The 12,768-nt window shown below is 46.7% G+C and overlaps 1 protein-coding gene across 3 annotated transcripts in view; it reads right to left on the reverse strand.

Moving 5' to 3' along the window:
* LOC116950877 (uncharacterized) overlaps nt 1-11,815 on the reverse strand; it is a 50,629-nt gene extending 38,814 nt beyond the window's left edge. For 2 of the 3 annotated variants that reach the window (XM_076073178.1, XM_076073177.1), the window contains exons 1-4: nt 10,872-11,815; nt 7,250-7,810; nt 5,514-6,547; nt 3,476-3,620 (exon numbers count right to left, since the gene is read on the reverse strand). In XM_076073178.1, the coding sequence (XP_075929293.1) occupies nt 3,476-3,620; nt 5,514-6,547; nt 7,250-7,810; nt 10,872-10,893 (1,762 nt within the window). In that variant the 5' untranslated portion in view covers nt 10,894-11,815. The remainder of the gene's footprint in view (nt 1-3,475; nt 3,621-5,513; nt 6,548-7,249; nt 7,811-10,871) is intronic. The other variant, XM_032969002.2, reaches the window with a different exon arrangement.
* Nucleotides 11,816-12,768: the final 953 nt, after the last annotated feature.

Consider the following 12,768-nt stretch of genomic DNA (forward strand, 5'->3'; position numbering starts at 1 on the left):
CACCACTGCCACTCAAGCCGGGAACGAACCTCAACCCTCACGAGTCGCCGGGCGGGTGATGGTTTATCCCTCCACCTGGGACGGACGAGTGAGTGGGTCTGAGGGAGCGTAGGTGAGGGTAGCGGTGGAACAGGGGTACTGTGTGAGAAGCTGTGTGCAAGTCTCTGTGTGAGCGCCGCGGTGTGCAAGCCTCTGTGTGAGAGCTGCTGGGTGCGAGCCTCTGTGTGAGCATGCAAAGATCTTAAGATCAATACGGAAAATGTTGAAGATGATTCTGTAGGGAAATACCTTAGTGACTAAGGCTGCACATGGATCTCCAATCCTCCTCACTCTTGGCATATGGGTGGAGCCTGGGAACGCATGATTGGGATTGCTTGACGGATTTTTGACTCCATGCTGTGTGATTTCGGGTCCACATGGCTCTCTCACGAGTTCTTGACCACTCTCAAGGTCGAGGTCTCAGCTATAATTAACTCAAGACCCCTGATCCCCGTCTCAACCGACCCGGAGTCACCATTCATCTTGACTCCTGCTACACTTCTTTCCCAGAAGACAGACGTGCTCACAGCACCCATCGAGGAGGTTAGCACTGCAGATCTCTACAGACGTCAATGGATACAAGTGCAGAGCGTCGCCAACACGCTCTTGCGTCGCTGGAAAAACGAGTACCTTATGACAATTCTAGATTTAAAGCTTTCGTGACTGCAAGGATCCATACTTTTTGGTTCTATTCGGTAAAGTCACGTAACAAACAACAAAAAATAAAAAATAAAAATTCACGACGTTTCGGCCACAACACAAGTGGCCTTCATCAGGTCAAGGGACCGTGCTGTCATGAGGACAACGTTGGAGTGAAAACAGCCAAGCCCAGTTTGCGTCCTTTAAGCTGTGTGGGAGGAAGCAAAGTGCTTGACAAAGGAATTAGTATATAAATGAGCACAATATACGTAGGAGGTGTATGGGCTATGATGGACCAGGAGCGGGTGGGGACCATAACGGACCAGCAGCAGGGGGGGGGGAGTAGAGTGAGTGGAGTGAGTGGAGTGAGTGGAGTGAGTGGAGTGAGTGAGTGGAGTGAGTGGAGTGAGTGAGTGGAGTGAGTGGGTGGAGTGAGTGAGTGGAGTGAGTGAGTGGAGTGAGTGAGTGGAGTGAGTGAGTGGAGTGAGTGAGTGGAGTGAGTGAGTGGAGTGAGTGAAGGGGACAAGACTGTCCAGAGGACAGCGCTGGAGTGCACACAGTCAAGCTCAGACCGCGACCTCTAAGCTGTGTGAGAGGAAGCCGAGCGCCCTGACAAAGGAATTAGCATAAAAGTTAGCATTTCATTGGCGGACTTAGAATGAAGGACGATGTACTGGGGAGCATGTGCTGATAGGCGAGGGGGAGAGAGGAGTGCCCACATATTGATGTTGTGAAAATGGAATTTAAGCAGCTGCGAAAGTTTGGGATACCACTACTTAAAATATACTGTACCATTGAAAATTAGCTTAATGTTTGGTTTGATTCAGAACATCTTTCCAAAGGTTGCTCAATTGATGGACCAGGAGCAGGTGGGGACCATGACGGACCAGCAGCGGGGGGGGGGGGGGGGGCGGGGGGAAGTAGAGTGAGTGGGTGGAGTGAGTGAGGTGAGTGGAGTGAGTGGAGTGAGTGAGTGGAGTGAGTGAAGTGAGTGGAGTGAATAGGTGGAGTGAGTGGAGTAGAGTGAGTGAGTGGAGTGAGTGAGTGGAGTGAGTGGAGTGAGTGAAGGGATCAGACTGTCCAGAGGACAGCGCTGGAGTGCACACAGTCAAGCTCAGACCGCGACATCTAAGCTGTGAGAGGAAGCAGAGCGCCCTGACAAAGGAATTAGCATAAAAATTAGCATTTCATAGGCGGACTTAGAATGAAGGACGATGTACTGGGGGGGAGCATGTGCAGACCAGCGAGGGGGAGAGGGGGGGAGCCCACATATTGATGGTGTGAAAAGGGGGAATTTAAGCAGCTGCAAAGGTTTGGGATACCACTACTTAAAAAATATACTATACCATTGAAAATTAGTTTAATGTTTGGTTTGATTCACAACATCTTTCCAATTGTTGCTTAATTTGAAACCATCCTCTCGGTTGAAATTGTATCTGTGTTTGTAAATCTGAATTGCCTCTTCTTTGGTTCTTTCGGTAAAGTCACGTAGAATGAGAATAAAATAATAAAATAATATTACATTAAAATTCTCACGACGTTTCGGCCACAACACAAGCGGCCGAAACGTCGTGAGAATTTTATTGTGTTATTTTATTTTATTAATTTATTATTTTATTCTCATTCTACGTGACTTTACCGAAAGGACCAAAGAATATGAATCCTTGCAGTCACGAAAGCTTTAAATCTGAATTGCCTCATGAACGCGGGGGGGGGGGGGGGAAGGGGGAGTTTACCTATTGATGGTGTGAAAAGGAAATTTTTAAGAGCTGCGAAAGTTTGGGGTACCACTATTTGAAAAATATACTGTACCATTGAAAATTAGTTTAATGTTTAGTTCGATTTAGAACATCTTTCCAATGGTTGCTTAATTTGAAACCATCTTCTCGGTTGAAATTGTGTCTGTGTTTGTAGATCTGAATTTCCTCGTGAACAAATCTCTGATGAAAACCCGTGGGTTTGCAAAGAACCTTGGTATCGGAGAAAATGATATCGTGATCACCCACAGTGTTGTAACAGTGATCAGCTACGGCAGAAGAATTCGTTCTGCTGTGTTTCAAATCTGATTTGTGCTCGCGGATTCGGTCAGAGACATGTCGTTTCGTCTCCCCGATATAGCAGTCACCACAGGTGCAGATCAATTTGTAAACTCCAGGGTACTGTAAGTCAGGAATGACATCCTTCACGGAAGGGATCAGGTCACGGATTTTGTGTACTGTATTGAACCGGACCAGGATCTTGTGTTTGTTTAGGATTTTGGAGACCTTTTTAGTAACGCCTGCTATATATGGTAGTGTGATGGTTTTGACCAGAGTATCAAGTGGTTGTTTCTGTATGGAGGGAGAAACAGCTTGGCGGATGGTACGGTCAGAGTATCCATTCCTTTTGAGGGCCAGATGTACATGTTTTAATTCACTGGTCAGGTGGTGTTGGTCCGAAATGCAATGAGCCCTATGGTATAAAGTTTTGATGAGAGAATTTACCTCAGCATTGTGTATTTTTTGTTGTTGCATTTTTTACGCGAATGAGAATTCCCCCCTCCCCCCACCAATTGCGCGTGTGTCTTGCTAGGACAACCACCACCACGGAGCAAAGTAACGTTGCAGTGACGAGAAAAGGAAGCTGTAGAACAGGGCCATCCACAAGGGGACAAAAATGGGCAATATCTGCCTGGCTTCACGCAAGCGGGCCTCACGAGGGACCTGTCAATAAGGAGGCCCCCAAATGTGTGGCATTCTGCTGGGTTCCTCCGCAACACCTCTGGGCGGCAGTTTGGGTGACGGCAGCCCGTTCTCACCGGGTGCCTCGAATCTCAACGTGAAGACATTGAGCCTCTCGGGCTGAACTTGGGTCCCCTGCTTGTCACGCGTTGACGTCACGGTCACGATCACCGCGGAGACCGGCAGCCTCGAGGACAGCAGCACGAGCACAGCAGGTCGCGTCTGTTGGCCACAATATCCACACACAAACACACTTTATACTTTATACATACAAACACTCTTCACACACTATTCACACGCACTATAACACACTATTCACACGCAAAATACACACACTAGTTACACAGAAAACACACACTTCATACAAAATACACACACACTTCACACCACACACTATTCACACATAACATCCACACACACTATTTAACATCCACACACACTATTTACACGCACATAATCAACGCAAACTTCACACAGACACACAATATCCGAACAAAACATTCACACATACACACAAAATCCACACGCTAAATCCATAGAAACTCTAAATATCTACACAAACACGTAATAATCAGACACACAAATGATGTCAGCACGGCGCTTGTGCCAGGCTATGTGCACTTTGAGGCTATGTGAAGTGTCGAACACCCGCTGACAGAAGGTCACGGGACAGACCCAGGTCCCATACGGTGATTTATTGAGATGACTGGCAGATGCACCACCTGTGCCCCCTACTGTGTCAACATTCAGTCTTTTAGCCACCCGGCGCTCCGCTCATTGTTCTGAGCATTGCTCTTCTGCTCTCCGTTGTTGCTGGAGGGTGACTGCCTCCGACTGCGAAGTAGCATCCTTCACCAGCTCCCTCCACAAAGGCCGATCTTGATACCGCTGGTACTAGTCATTGAAAAGTCCACTCAGCTCCAAATCCTCTCATGCCACATCATTCCATCTCTTCTCTAACACGTTCCTGCCCAACGAAAGCTGTTTGGGCATGCGGTGGCTGGACATGCGGGCTACATGACCCACCCAAAGCGGCCTTGCCTGCCGGAGGAGCTGACATATAGGACTGCGTCCAGATCTATCAAGGATTTGGGAGCTCCTCATACAATACAGCCTAATTAAACCCAGGATGGATTGTAGGCAGGCCAGCCTGAATGATTTTAACCAGCGTAGATATTCCATTACAGGGGTCCCACGTTTTACAAGCACACGATCGTATCATAGAAGACCCAAGCTTTGTGTGGAGCGACAGACCAGGTAGCTTCTACACAATACATACACAAACTGTACACACACACACAGAACATACAGTATCCAATCGCGTTTTCGCTATAACGCGGTTCTTCCATGAGAGAACACTTTTCACACAACGTGGAATGCGCCCGTTATAACGTGGAACACACACCCCATTATAACGCGGTGTACGAGCTGTCGATAACGAACTATTTTCTTGAGCATCCCTTGCGTATAATAGAGGATTCCTGCATTGAATTTCCTGTGCTTAGTTTGTACGAATGTGTACTCTGGGAATATTTTTTTGTTCTTGTGTTTGTGTAGGTCTCTCATACTCTGCCTCTGCAGTGTTAATATAGACATTAAGGATTTGACTGAGAAAGGGAACCGGCCGGGTGGCTCAGCGGTGGAGGGAGTGGCTCGCAATCGTAAGGTTACGAGATCAAATGCTGGTTGATGGTTGTGAGCCGCATTTAGAAACGTGTGTTGAGAGTTTTTGGCTGATATACATTTCCACACGATAAGCCACTTAGTTGAGCCATCATTGTGGCCAGGTCGCTTCTGAAAAGGAGCGAAATATCTCGAGGCTTACCCGGTAAAATAAAAAAAAATAGTTTAGTAGAATCAGTCCATCATCCCTCCGTGGTCAGTAAAAAGAGGTACCACTTTCTGGGGAAGTCAACAGTGGTTGTCCTATGGATAGACTTGCCCCCTGCCCTAGCAATGTGGAATTTTCATCACTGACTCGGGGCTCTAAATGGATGAGCACTGCCTCAAGGCTCGTTTGGGCAGGAACGCACAACGTTAAATGGTGGATTGATGTAATACGGTGTAGCTGCTACACTCTTGCTGCACAGACACGTGTAACGTTGCTGCACTTACTCCACAGATGATTTTCCGTGGCTCCACAATCACAGACTCAGACATTTTTATCACGTTCTGAGCTTCAGTTATTCCCTCCTGCGCATCCATCAGTTTCTTAGACTCTCCAGTGGACGTATCCAACATTTCTTCTTCTTTCTCATAATCATCAGCAGAACTATTGTCGTATTTTGATTGTAGGGTGTTTATGTGGAATTGCTTCACTGAATGCATCTTTTGCCGCGTTTTACTACCAACATGTTCTGAGGTAGGGTTCAAAGTAAGATCAGAATATAGGTTGTCAGGATGTGTATCAAGGTTTTCATTGACATTACGATCGAGGTAACGATAATCATTAGGCCTAAGGCTGCGATCATCGTTGCTTTTGTCAGAGTTGGGCTCATTGAAAGGGCCTATATCGTATGTATGGTCATTGCCAATGTCTGTAATACTGTCTGCCTCTGAACTGAGATAATCATCTTTACAGTCTTGTTCAAGATGAGGAGGGTATCTGCTATCATCAGTGCCCAGAAGAGAGCCACGGTTATCATCTTTACTGCCTTGCTGAAGATCAGGGTAACTGCTATCATCAGTGCCCAGTTGAGAGACAAGGTTATCATCTTTACCGCCTTGCTCAAGATCAGGGTAACTTCTATAATTAGGGCCCAAACGAGAGACAAGGTTATCATCTTTACTGCCTTGCTCAAGACCATGGTAACTGCTATCATCAGTGCCCAGATGAGATCCAAGGTCATCATCATCTTTACTGCCACGCTCAAGATGAGAGCAACTGTTATAATCAGCTCCCAGATTAGAATCTGAGCGAAAGTAGTCATCGGTGTCAGGCCTCTGGTCAGAACAGTTGGAATGAGATCCATCGACATTCGAGCTGACATCGAGGTAAATGTTTTCTTCGTCGTTGTCGTTGTATGGTTCAGCGTGAAGTTCTTGGTTAAACTCGGCCTCAAGAATCCCGAAGGGCACTTCCTCTTCTCCTTCCTCTTCACATGTTTGCCCAAAAAAGGGAACTGAAGAGTCGGCGAACCGCTCGGATTCTGAAATTGTGAAGTAAAACAAGGCTTAAAATCTGGACACAGTGATAACGCAGTAACGTGGATATGCAGCACTGGAGCGCATTGTAAAATAATCGGAGGTAACACTTTAACCAACGTTGAGAATGAGAAGATTTCTGAAGACAACTCATGGAGCTGCATTAAATTAACGTTAACGAATCCAACAGTTTCATCCACGTCCCTTTGAACGGCCACCCGTGGTGAAACCGGGTTCTAAAGTGAAGCCAGTTGATGGTTTCAGCCCGGTCACCTATTTTCTGCACAATATATAGCATGTTCAATTTGGTTTTGTAATTCATTGTCATGATGAGCAATGATATATCCACTTCTGGATAAAGGACTTCCTAAACCAGGGCCATCATCCCCTCTTTGCATGTAAATTCAAACTTTACACGTGAATTTACAACATGGAACTTAAGTTACTGATTTAGAACCACCAATGGTGGCGAGTATTGCTTGCCCTTCATGCTCACTGGAGCAGGGAGATACTTTGGCAGCAGTAATGTTTGAATGGAGAAGGCCCCGTCAGCACAAATCTCCGTGTGACATCATCGTGACGGATTATTTCCAGAAAACTCTCAAAGGCTGTTGTTCGTGGGTAGGATTTGCCATGAGAAGTGAGCTAAAGTGGTCTGTCCCCAATTATAGCAGCGATATGTACAATTTACGCGACTCCACACCTACCTCGCACACTGCCTTGTATCGTCCACTGAATGGCCGCGAGGTATTGCTCTGCTTGGCAATACGCGCTCAGGTGGACCCACAGGTGGCTGTCGGGGAGGACGTCCCTTAGCGTCGCGACGTCCTCCTCCTCCACCGCGTCGCAATTGAGCAGCACCACGCTGCGAGGCGGCGCCACGGCACGCACCAACGCCTCGGCCGGCACGGGCTCCTGCCGCAGCGTTCCGAGCAGCCCCGGGGTGAGCACTATCACCTTGCACGGGCAGCCGCGGAGGTGCAGCAGAACCTGCCTGGCCGGGGAGCGCGACGGACGCAGCTCCTCGTACCCAGTGCAATCCCTGGCCAGCCCGGAGGCGCTCGGCTTGGGGCGCTCGGGCGTCGGGTTTGTGGCGGCGGCGGCATCGTCGTCGTTTCTGCCGTGAACCAGCAAAGTGGGGAGCACGGCCTCCAGGGGGCACGGCTCAATCTGGTGCGCTTGCAGATAGCCCGAGGAGATGAGGAGGCGACACAGATACTCACTCCACTCCGCCCCGTCCTCCTCGTGGAGTATTAGCACCTGGAAACCTGTGCGGCGGGGAAGCGGTCACGAGAGAAGCAGTGCAGAAGAAGCGGCAGCAGAGAACGCAGTGGGCAGCAGTTTCCCAACTCCAGCCCTGTCCACACTTAAAAAGCCCAACTTTAGCAGAATTCAAAATCGTCGTTTGCACGATTATGCACTTCGTCTTATACAACATATGACAAAAATACTCAGTTGCCTAATACACTTTGGCTTAGCCCACTTGTTTGGTTGCATCATCATCATCACCATCATCACAGTCCATGGGCATATAGCCCGTAGATGTCCATTGCACATTTCGTCATTTGTTTCCACTTTCCTCTGTCTTGTGCAAATATGCTCTAGTGCCACATCTTTCTGGTACCATTCCCTTATGTCAAGTAATTCTCTGTTAGGTCTTCCTCTCTTTCCGGTTCTTTCCATTCTTCTGAACAACATGCTTTTATTTTTTCTGTTGTTGTCCATCCTACAGATGTGTTCAAATAGTGCCAGTTTCCTCCTCATCATTGCCTTTATCATGTCACTTTTTGGGTGCAGTTTAAATGCAGTATCCTTCTGTAGAAATATCGAGTGCCAATATCTTTTATCTGTCAGTCGTTTTCAATGTCCAAGTCTCGCAGGCATACAAAGCTGTACTGAACACGCATGCTCTCACGATGTTCAGATTGGTCTAATAGCTGATTTTATTGCTTCTCTAGATGCTATTGAAACCCGCCATTACTTATTTTTCCTTTGAGATCCTCGCTCTTATGTCTTTCGTGCAACCATTGTCCCATGTCAGTAGACTTCCCAAATATACAAATTCCTTATATGCACACTCTTGCTGCTTCCTATTCTTTACTTCATTCTGAACGTCCTCCCTTCCGAACACCATTCTCTTTACTCTTTGGTTCTTTCGGTAAAGTCACGTAGAAAGAAAATAAAAGAAAATAGAATAACTAATATTAGTTATTTTATTTTCTTTATTAGTATTTTCTTTCTATGTGACTTTACCGAAAGAACCAAAGAGTAATTCCTGCAGTCACCAAAGCTTCAAATCAAGCTTGAACCATTATCTTTGTCTTTTTCACGTTAATCCTCAATCCTGCATCCTTTCCTGACTAGTCAGCATAGTAAACACTTTCCTGCAGTACTAGGCAGCTTTCTTCCATTAGATCTATGTCATCCGCGAATCTCAGGTTATTTTTTTTCCTTGCACAGATATTGCTGTGCCGTTGTCATGAATGGCATCCATCACTCTTTCTGTTTGGGTTGCATTATCTTCAATATTCTCCGGGTTTATACTTTTCAGCAGTTGACAAATTCGTGTTAATGCTATAAGTTATTCAGTATACAAAGTTTCAATATACGAAGCTCTAGGAAAGCATCTACTTCCTATATTGAGGTATAACGGTATATAGTTGTGTGTAAATGAGCAGCGTTTATGGATTTTTCTTTATGCCCTTGACTAGGGCCCATACTTTGACTAGGGCCCTACTTTCAGAAATCACAATGCATCAGATGATAGTCGTAATAATGATTGACTGAAAACCCGAAACTATAACAGCAGCCAATTAGAATGCATACTTGTAAACGGTTTACCCGTATTCTTGTACAAGTCGGGCATATTATTTATTTTTATATTTGTGTTTCTCCGTTGCGATTGGACTTTCTAGCACGAACGTTGAGATTTATAAGGGCACGGGGTGACCAATAAGGTCTGAATTGCTTTGTAATTAGGTAGGCACTGATAAGGGGTTGACAGGTACGTGAAAGGGGCTGCAATTGGAAAACATTTAGCATCAAGTCAAGTCAAATGTTTTATATATACGTGGCGCCTTTCTGGAAAAAAAAAATCTGCCACTGTGTGTGGTCTTGGTGTGGTCTGGGACTATTGTTTTTGCTGTTTTGCTGCCTTGCCCCAAGTTTGCATTTGGTGTGGACAAATCGGCAGGAATTTATGAATTTGTGCAAATTGTACTTCTCTCCAGTACTTTATATTTATTTATTGCGACTTGCTTATATTGTCTCTATCTTGCTCTTATATCGTTGTTTTGTATTGTTTGTTGATTTAACTCGTTGACCCACCGCTACTGGACATGTGAAAAAGAGCTTCATAGCTCATCGGATTCCTCCGGTCTAAATTTAAATTCTAATTCTCATATACTATCACAGCGTTCGACAGTATAAATACTTAAATCGAAGCAAAGTAACTTTAATGGATACAGACACCCAATGGCGGAGCCAGGATTTTCAAGTAGGGGGGGCAACCCTTCCAGCAATGAAAAGTGATAGAGGAGTTGTTACTAAGGACTTGTCTCTTGCTTTTTATTCGACGCGTGTGCGGCGATGGCACAAGCCATCGATCGCGGGTTTTTGAACCGCGTTGTGTGATCGGCATCGCGCTCGCTGAAAGCCTTCAGGGAAGTCGTGGATTGTCTACGCGACTGCGCACAATTCTGTGAGTCACTTATAACTGCTTTTCCGCTACTTATTGGCAATTATGGACTCAGACTATTGTCCTATCATCTCAGAGTCCCTGGCACGTAATAATATGCTACACAGTGGCAGTGGGGGTCGCAAAATGCCGATTTATTACGAATAACCCCCAATGATACGATAGAAATTAGATTTCGATCGGATAATTGGGGGGGCACGTGCCACCCCCCACCCCCCCCCCCGCAAAGATACCCGAGATATGAGAACCCCACCATGGCAACTGGAGCAGCATCTTTAAACGTGGACTGTCAATCACTTGATCAGTAAATAAAAATACTCGACGATGGACGACATCTGAAGCAGCTGTAAAGACCTGCATCCCCCTTACACGTAGCTCAATAGCACGACGTGGTGAAACGAATGCACGTTGACCAACGGAGAGTGATTCATTTAGCACTTACAATAATGATGGAAACATGTAGGCCATGGAATGCTGGAAAGGTGGTCAGAGATGGTAAAATTGATAAACGTACATTTAACAAATTGTTCCAAAACACCGACTGCTGAATGCGATATAGATTTTTTTTAACGGTGCATCGACCAATCGTTCGCCGACATTACAATATAACATTAAAAATTGAGGTAACTTACCTGAATGTTCACTTGGGTCCATTTTCGTAACTACAGGAGCAATATATGGGATGTTTTCCACTCTGCCGGAAGGGGAATGACGTTGCCACTGAAACAGATGGCAATGTTGCTGGCTGCCCTCTGAAAAAAATAATTCCCACTGCCAAACCCGATGGTCACTCCAGTCTCACAGCGTCCTGATCAGCTTCGCTTGTTTACTGCCCGATTAAAATGTGAACTGGATTCATCATCATTGTCACAGCGGACGGGCGGGGCAATGCGTGTGGCTAGAGGCGAGCTCGTGTGGCCAGCCCGCAGAGCCGTCCCTCATAGAGTGAGACGAGCCGCGCCGAGAGGCACTGTAACACGGCACTTCCCCATTCGATGCAATTCGAGGAACACATTTGGCCATTTTACAGCAAAGCAGCAAACGCTTGCATGATAACCTGCTGACACTTCCCGTTGCACAAACCCACACACGACATCGGACTAACAGGCGACCACAATTGCGGCACCCAAATGTCAACGGACACTGAAGGCACCGACACATTATGAGCACTCAATTTAAGACTTTGGCTGTTAAGTTTGTGTGTGTGTGTTGTTTGCTGGCATAGAGGTTAGCCGCCCTGCGCTACGAACCTGGCGACCAGAGTTCGATTCGCGCTCACGGCCAACACTAGTGACGATTATCTGAACTTCGCCACTGGGGAGACAAAGGCGGTCGCGCGTGGTGTTGGCCACCTACCCCCTCGTGTACCGTTCCAGCCTTCATTGGTGCTCACTAATAGCACTTGCCCCAGGAGTCTGTCTTTGTGCTGCTTGCATTTGTGAAAACGTCTAAGCCACAAAATGTAATCATTAGCCATGATCCACTGCTGCATGAAAGACTCCCGAGTCGTTGACATCGTAGTCCTGATCGTTTCAGCTTTGGTGCAGGCCCGGTGATTTGGTCACAGACACAAGTGCATGCGGATAATAATCACCTTCATAACGCACACCTTGCATGAGTCCAGCATGCCCCCACAGCTTGCTCACGCTTCACATATCCATTCCACTGCGCGTTACCAAATACTACTCCGCTCAAAAACACAAGGAGCCATTGAAAAGTGACTGAAAACTGCACGTGGACGGGCGTACATTACCAACATTGCAACGGATGGTGCTTTCAGTGGCGCAATTTCGACAGAGGCAGCCATCCCGTGAGGCATGCTGCTGGTGTGAGCCCACGGATTACCGTAAACAACAGGGCTTTGGAGTGGTTGCACACCTTCACTGGAAGCAAATTGCAGTCGTCCCAGAAGTAGCCACGTTCACGTTTGTCTATAAATAATCCAGAGGCTGCATTTAAATAGGCTGTGGTTTCCGCAGAATTACTACAGTAATACCCTTGTCAAGTTGATTTTCCAGAACCCACCGATTCACTAACACCGGTGATCAGTCACCTCATCACTCTTCTGCCACTACTACCATGGTTGCCATGAACTTCATTCTTCAATTCCACCACCTGTGTTAAGGACTCAGTCTGCCAGTCTGTTTTTATCTCAACCACACACAGTTTAACAACCACACTGCAGGTCACAACACTTCTCTTTCTGGTTCCCTCCTCTCATTTTCCCCCTCCAAGCTCCTTTAACCTTGCTCATTTCAAGAAACAGGTCGATTTTTTGTATCTTTAACGGGGGCCCGGGGCTGCTGGCTCTGGGTACTGAACCACCATGGCCCAAGTTGAGTGCGAGAGGCAGCCGCTGGCACATGAGACTCACGGGCCTCCCAAGGATTTACACTCCCAGACCCACGAGGCCAACCCTGTGGTTGGACGCCGACAACTCTGACAGTGTTGTTTGTTACTGGCCGCTTGGCGTTTTTGACCTGTGCTCGGCAATTGTTTAAAATAACACTGACAAACGAGTGCATTGGC

Source organism: Petromyzon marinus, chromosome 41, assembly GCF_048934315.1.
Source record: "Petromyzon marinus isolate PM22_M1 ecotype Great Lakes invasive population chromosome 41, UKy_Petmar_22M1.pri1.0, whole genome shotgun sequence".
In the NCBI taxonomy this organism is placed as follows: domain Eukaryota; kingdom Metazoa; phylum Chordata; class Hyperoartia; order Petromyzontiformes; family Petromyzontidae; genus Petromyzon; species Petromyzon marinus.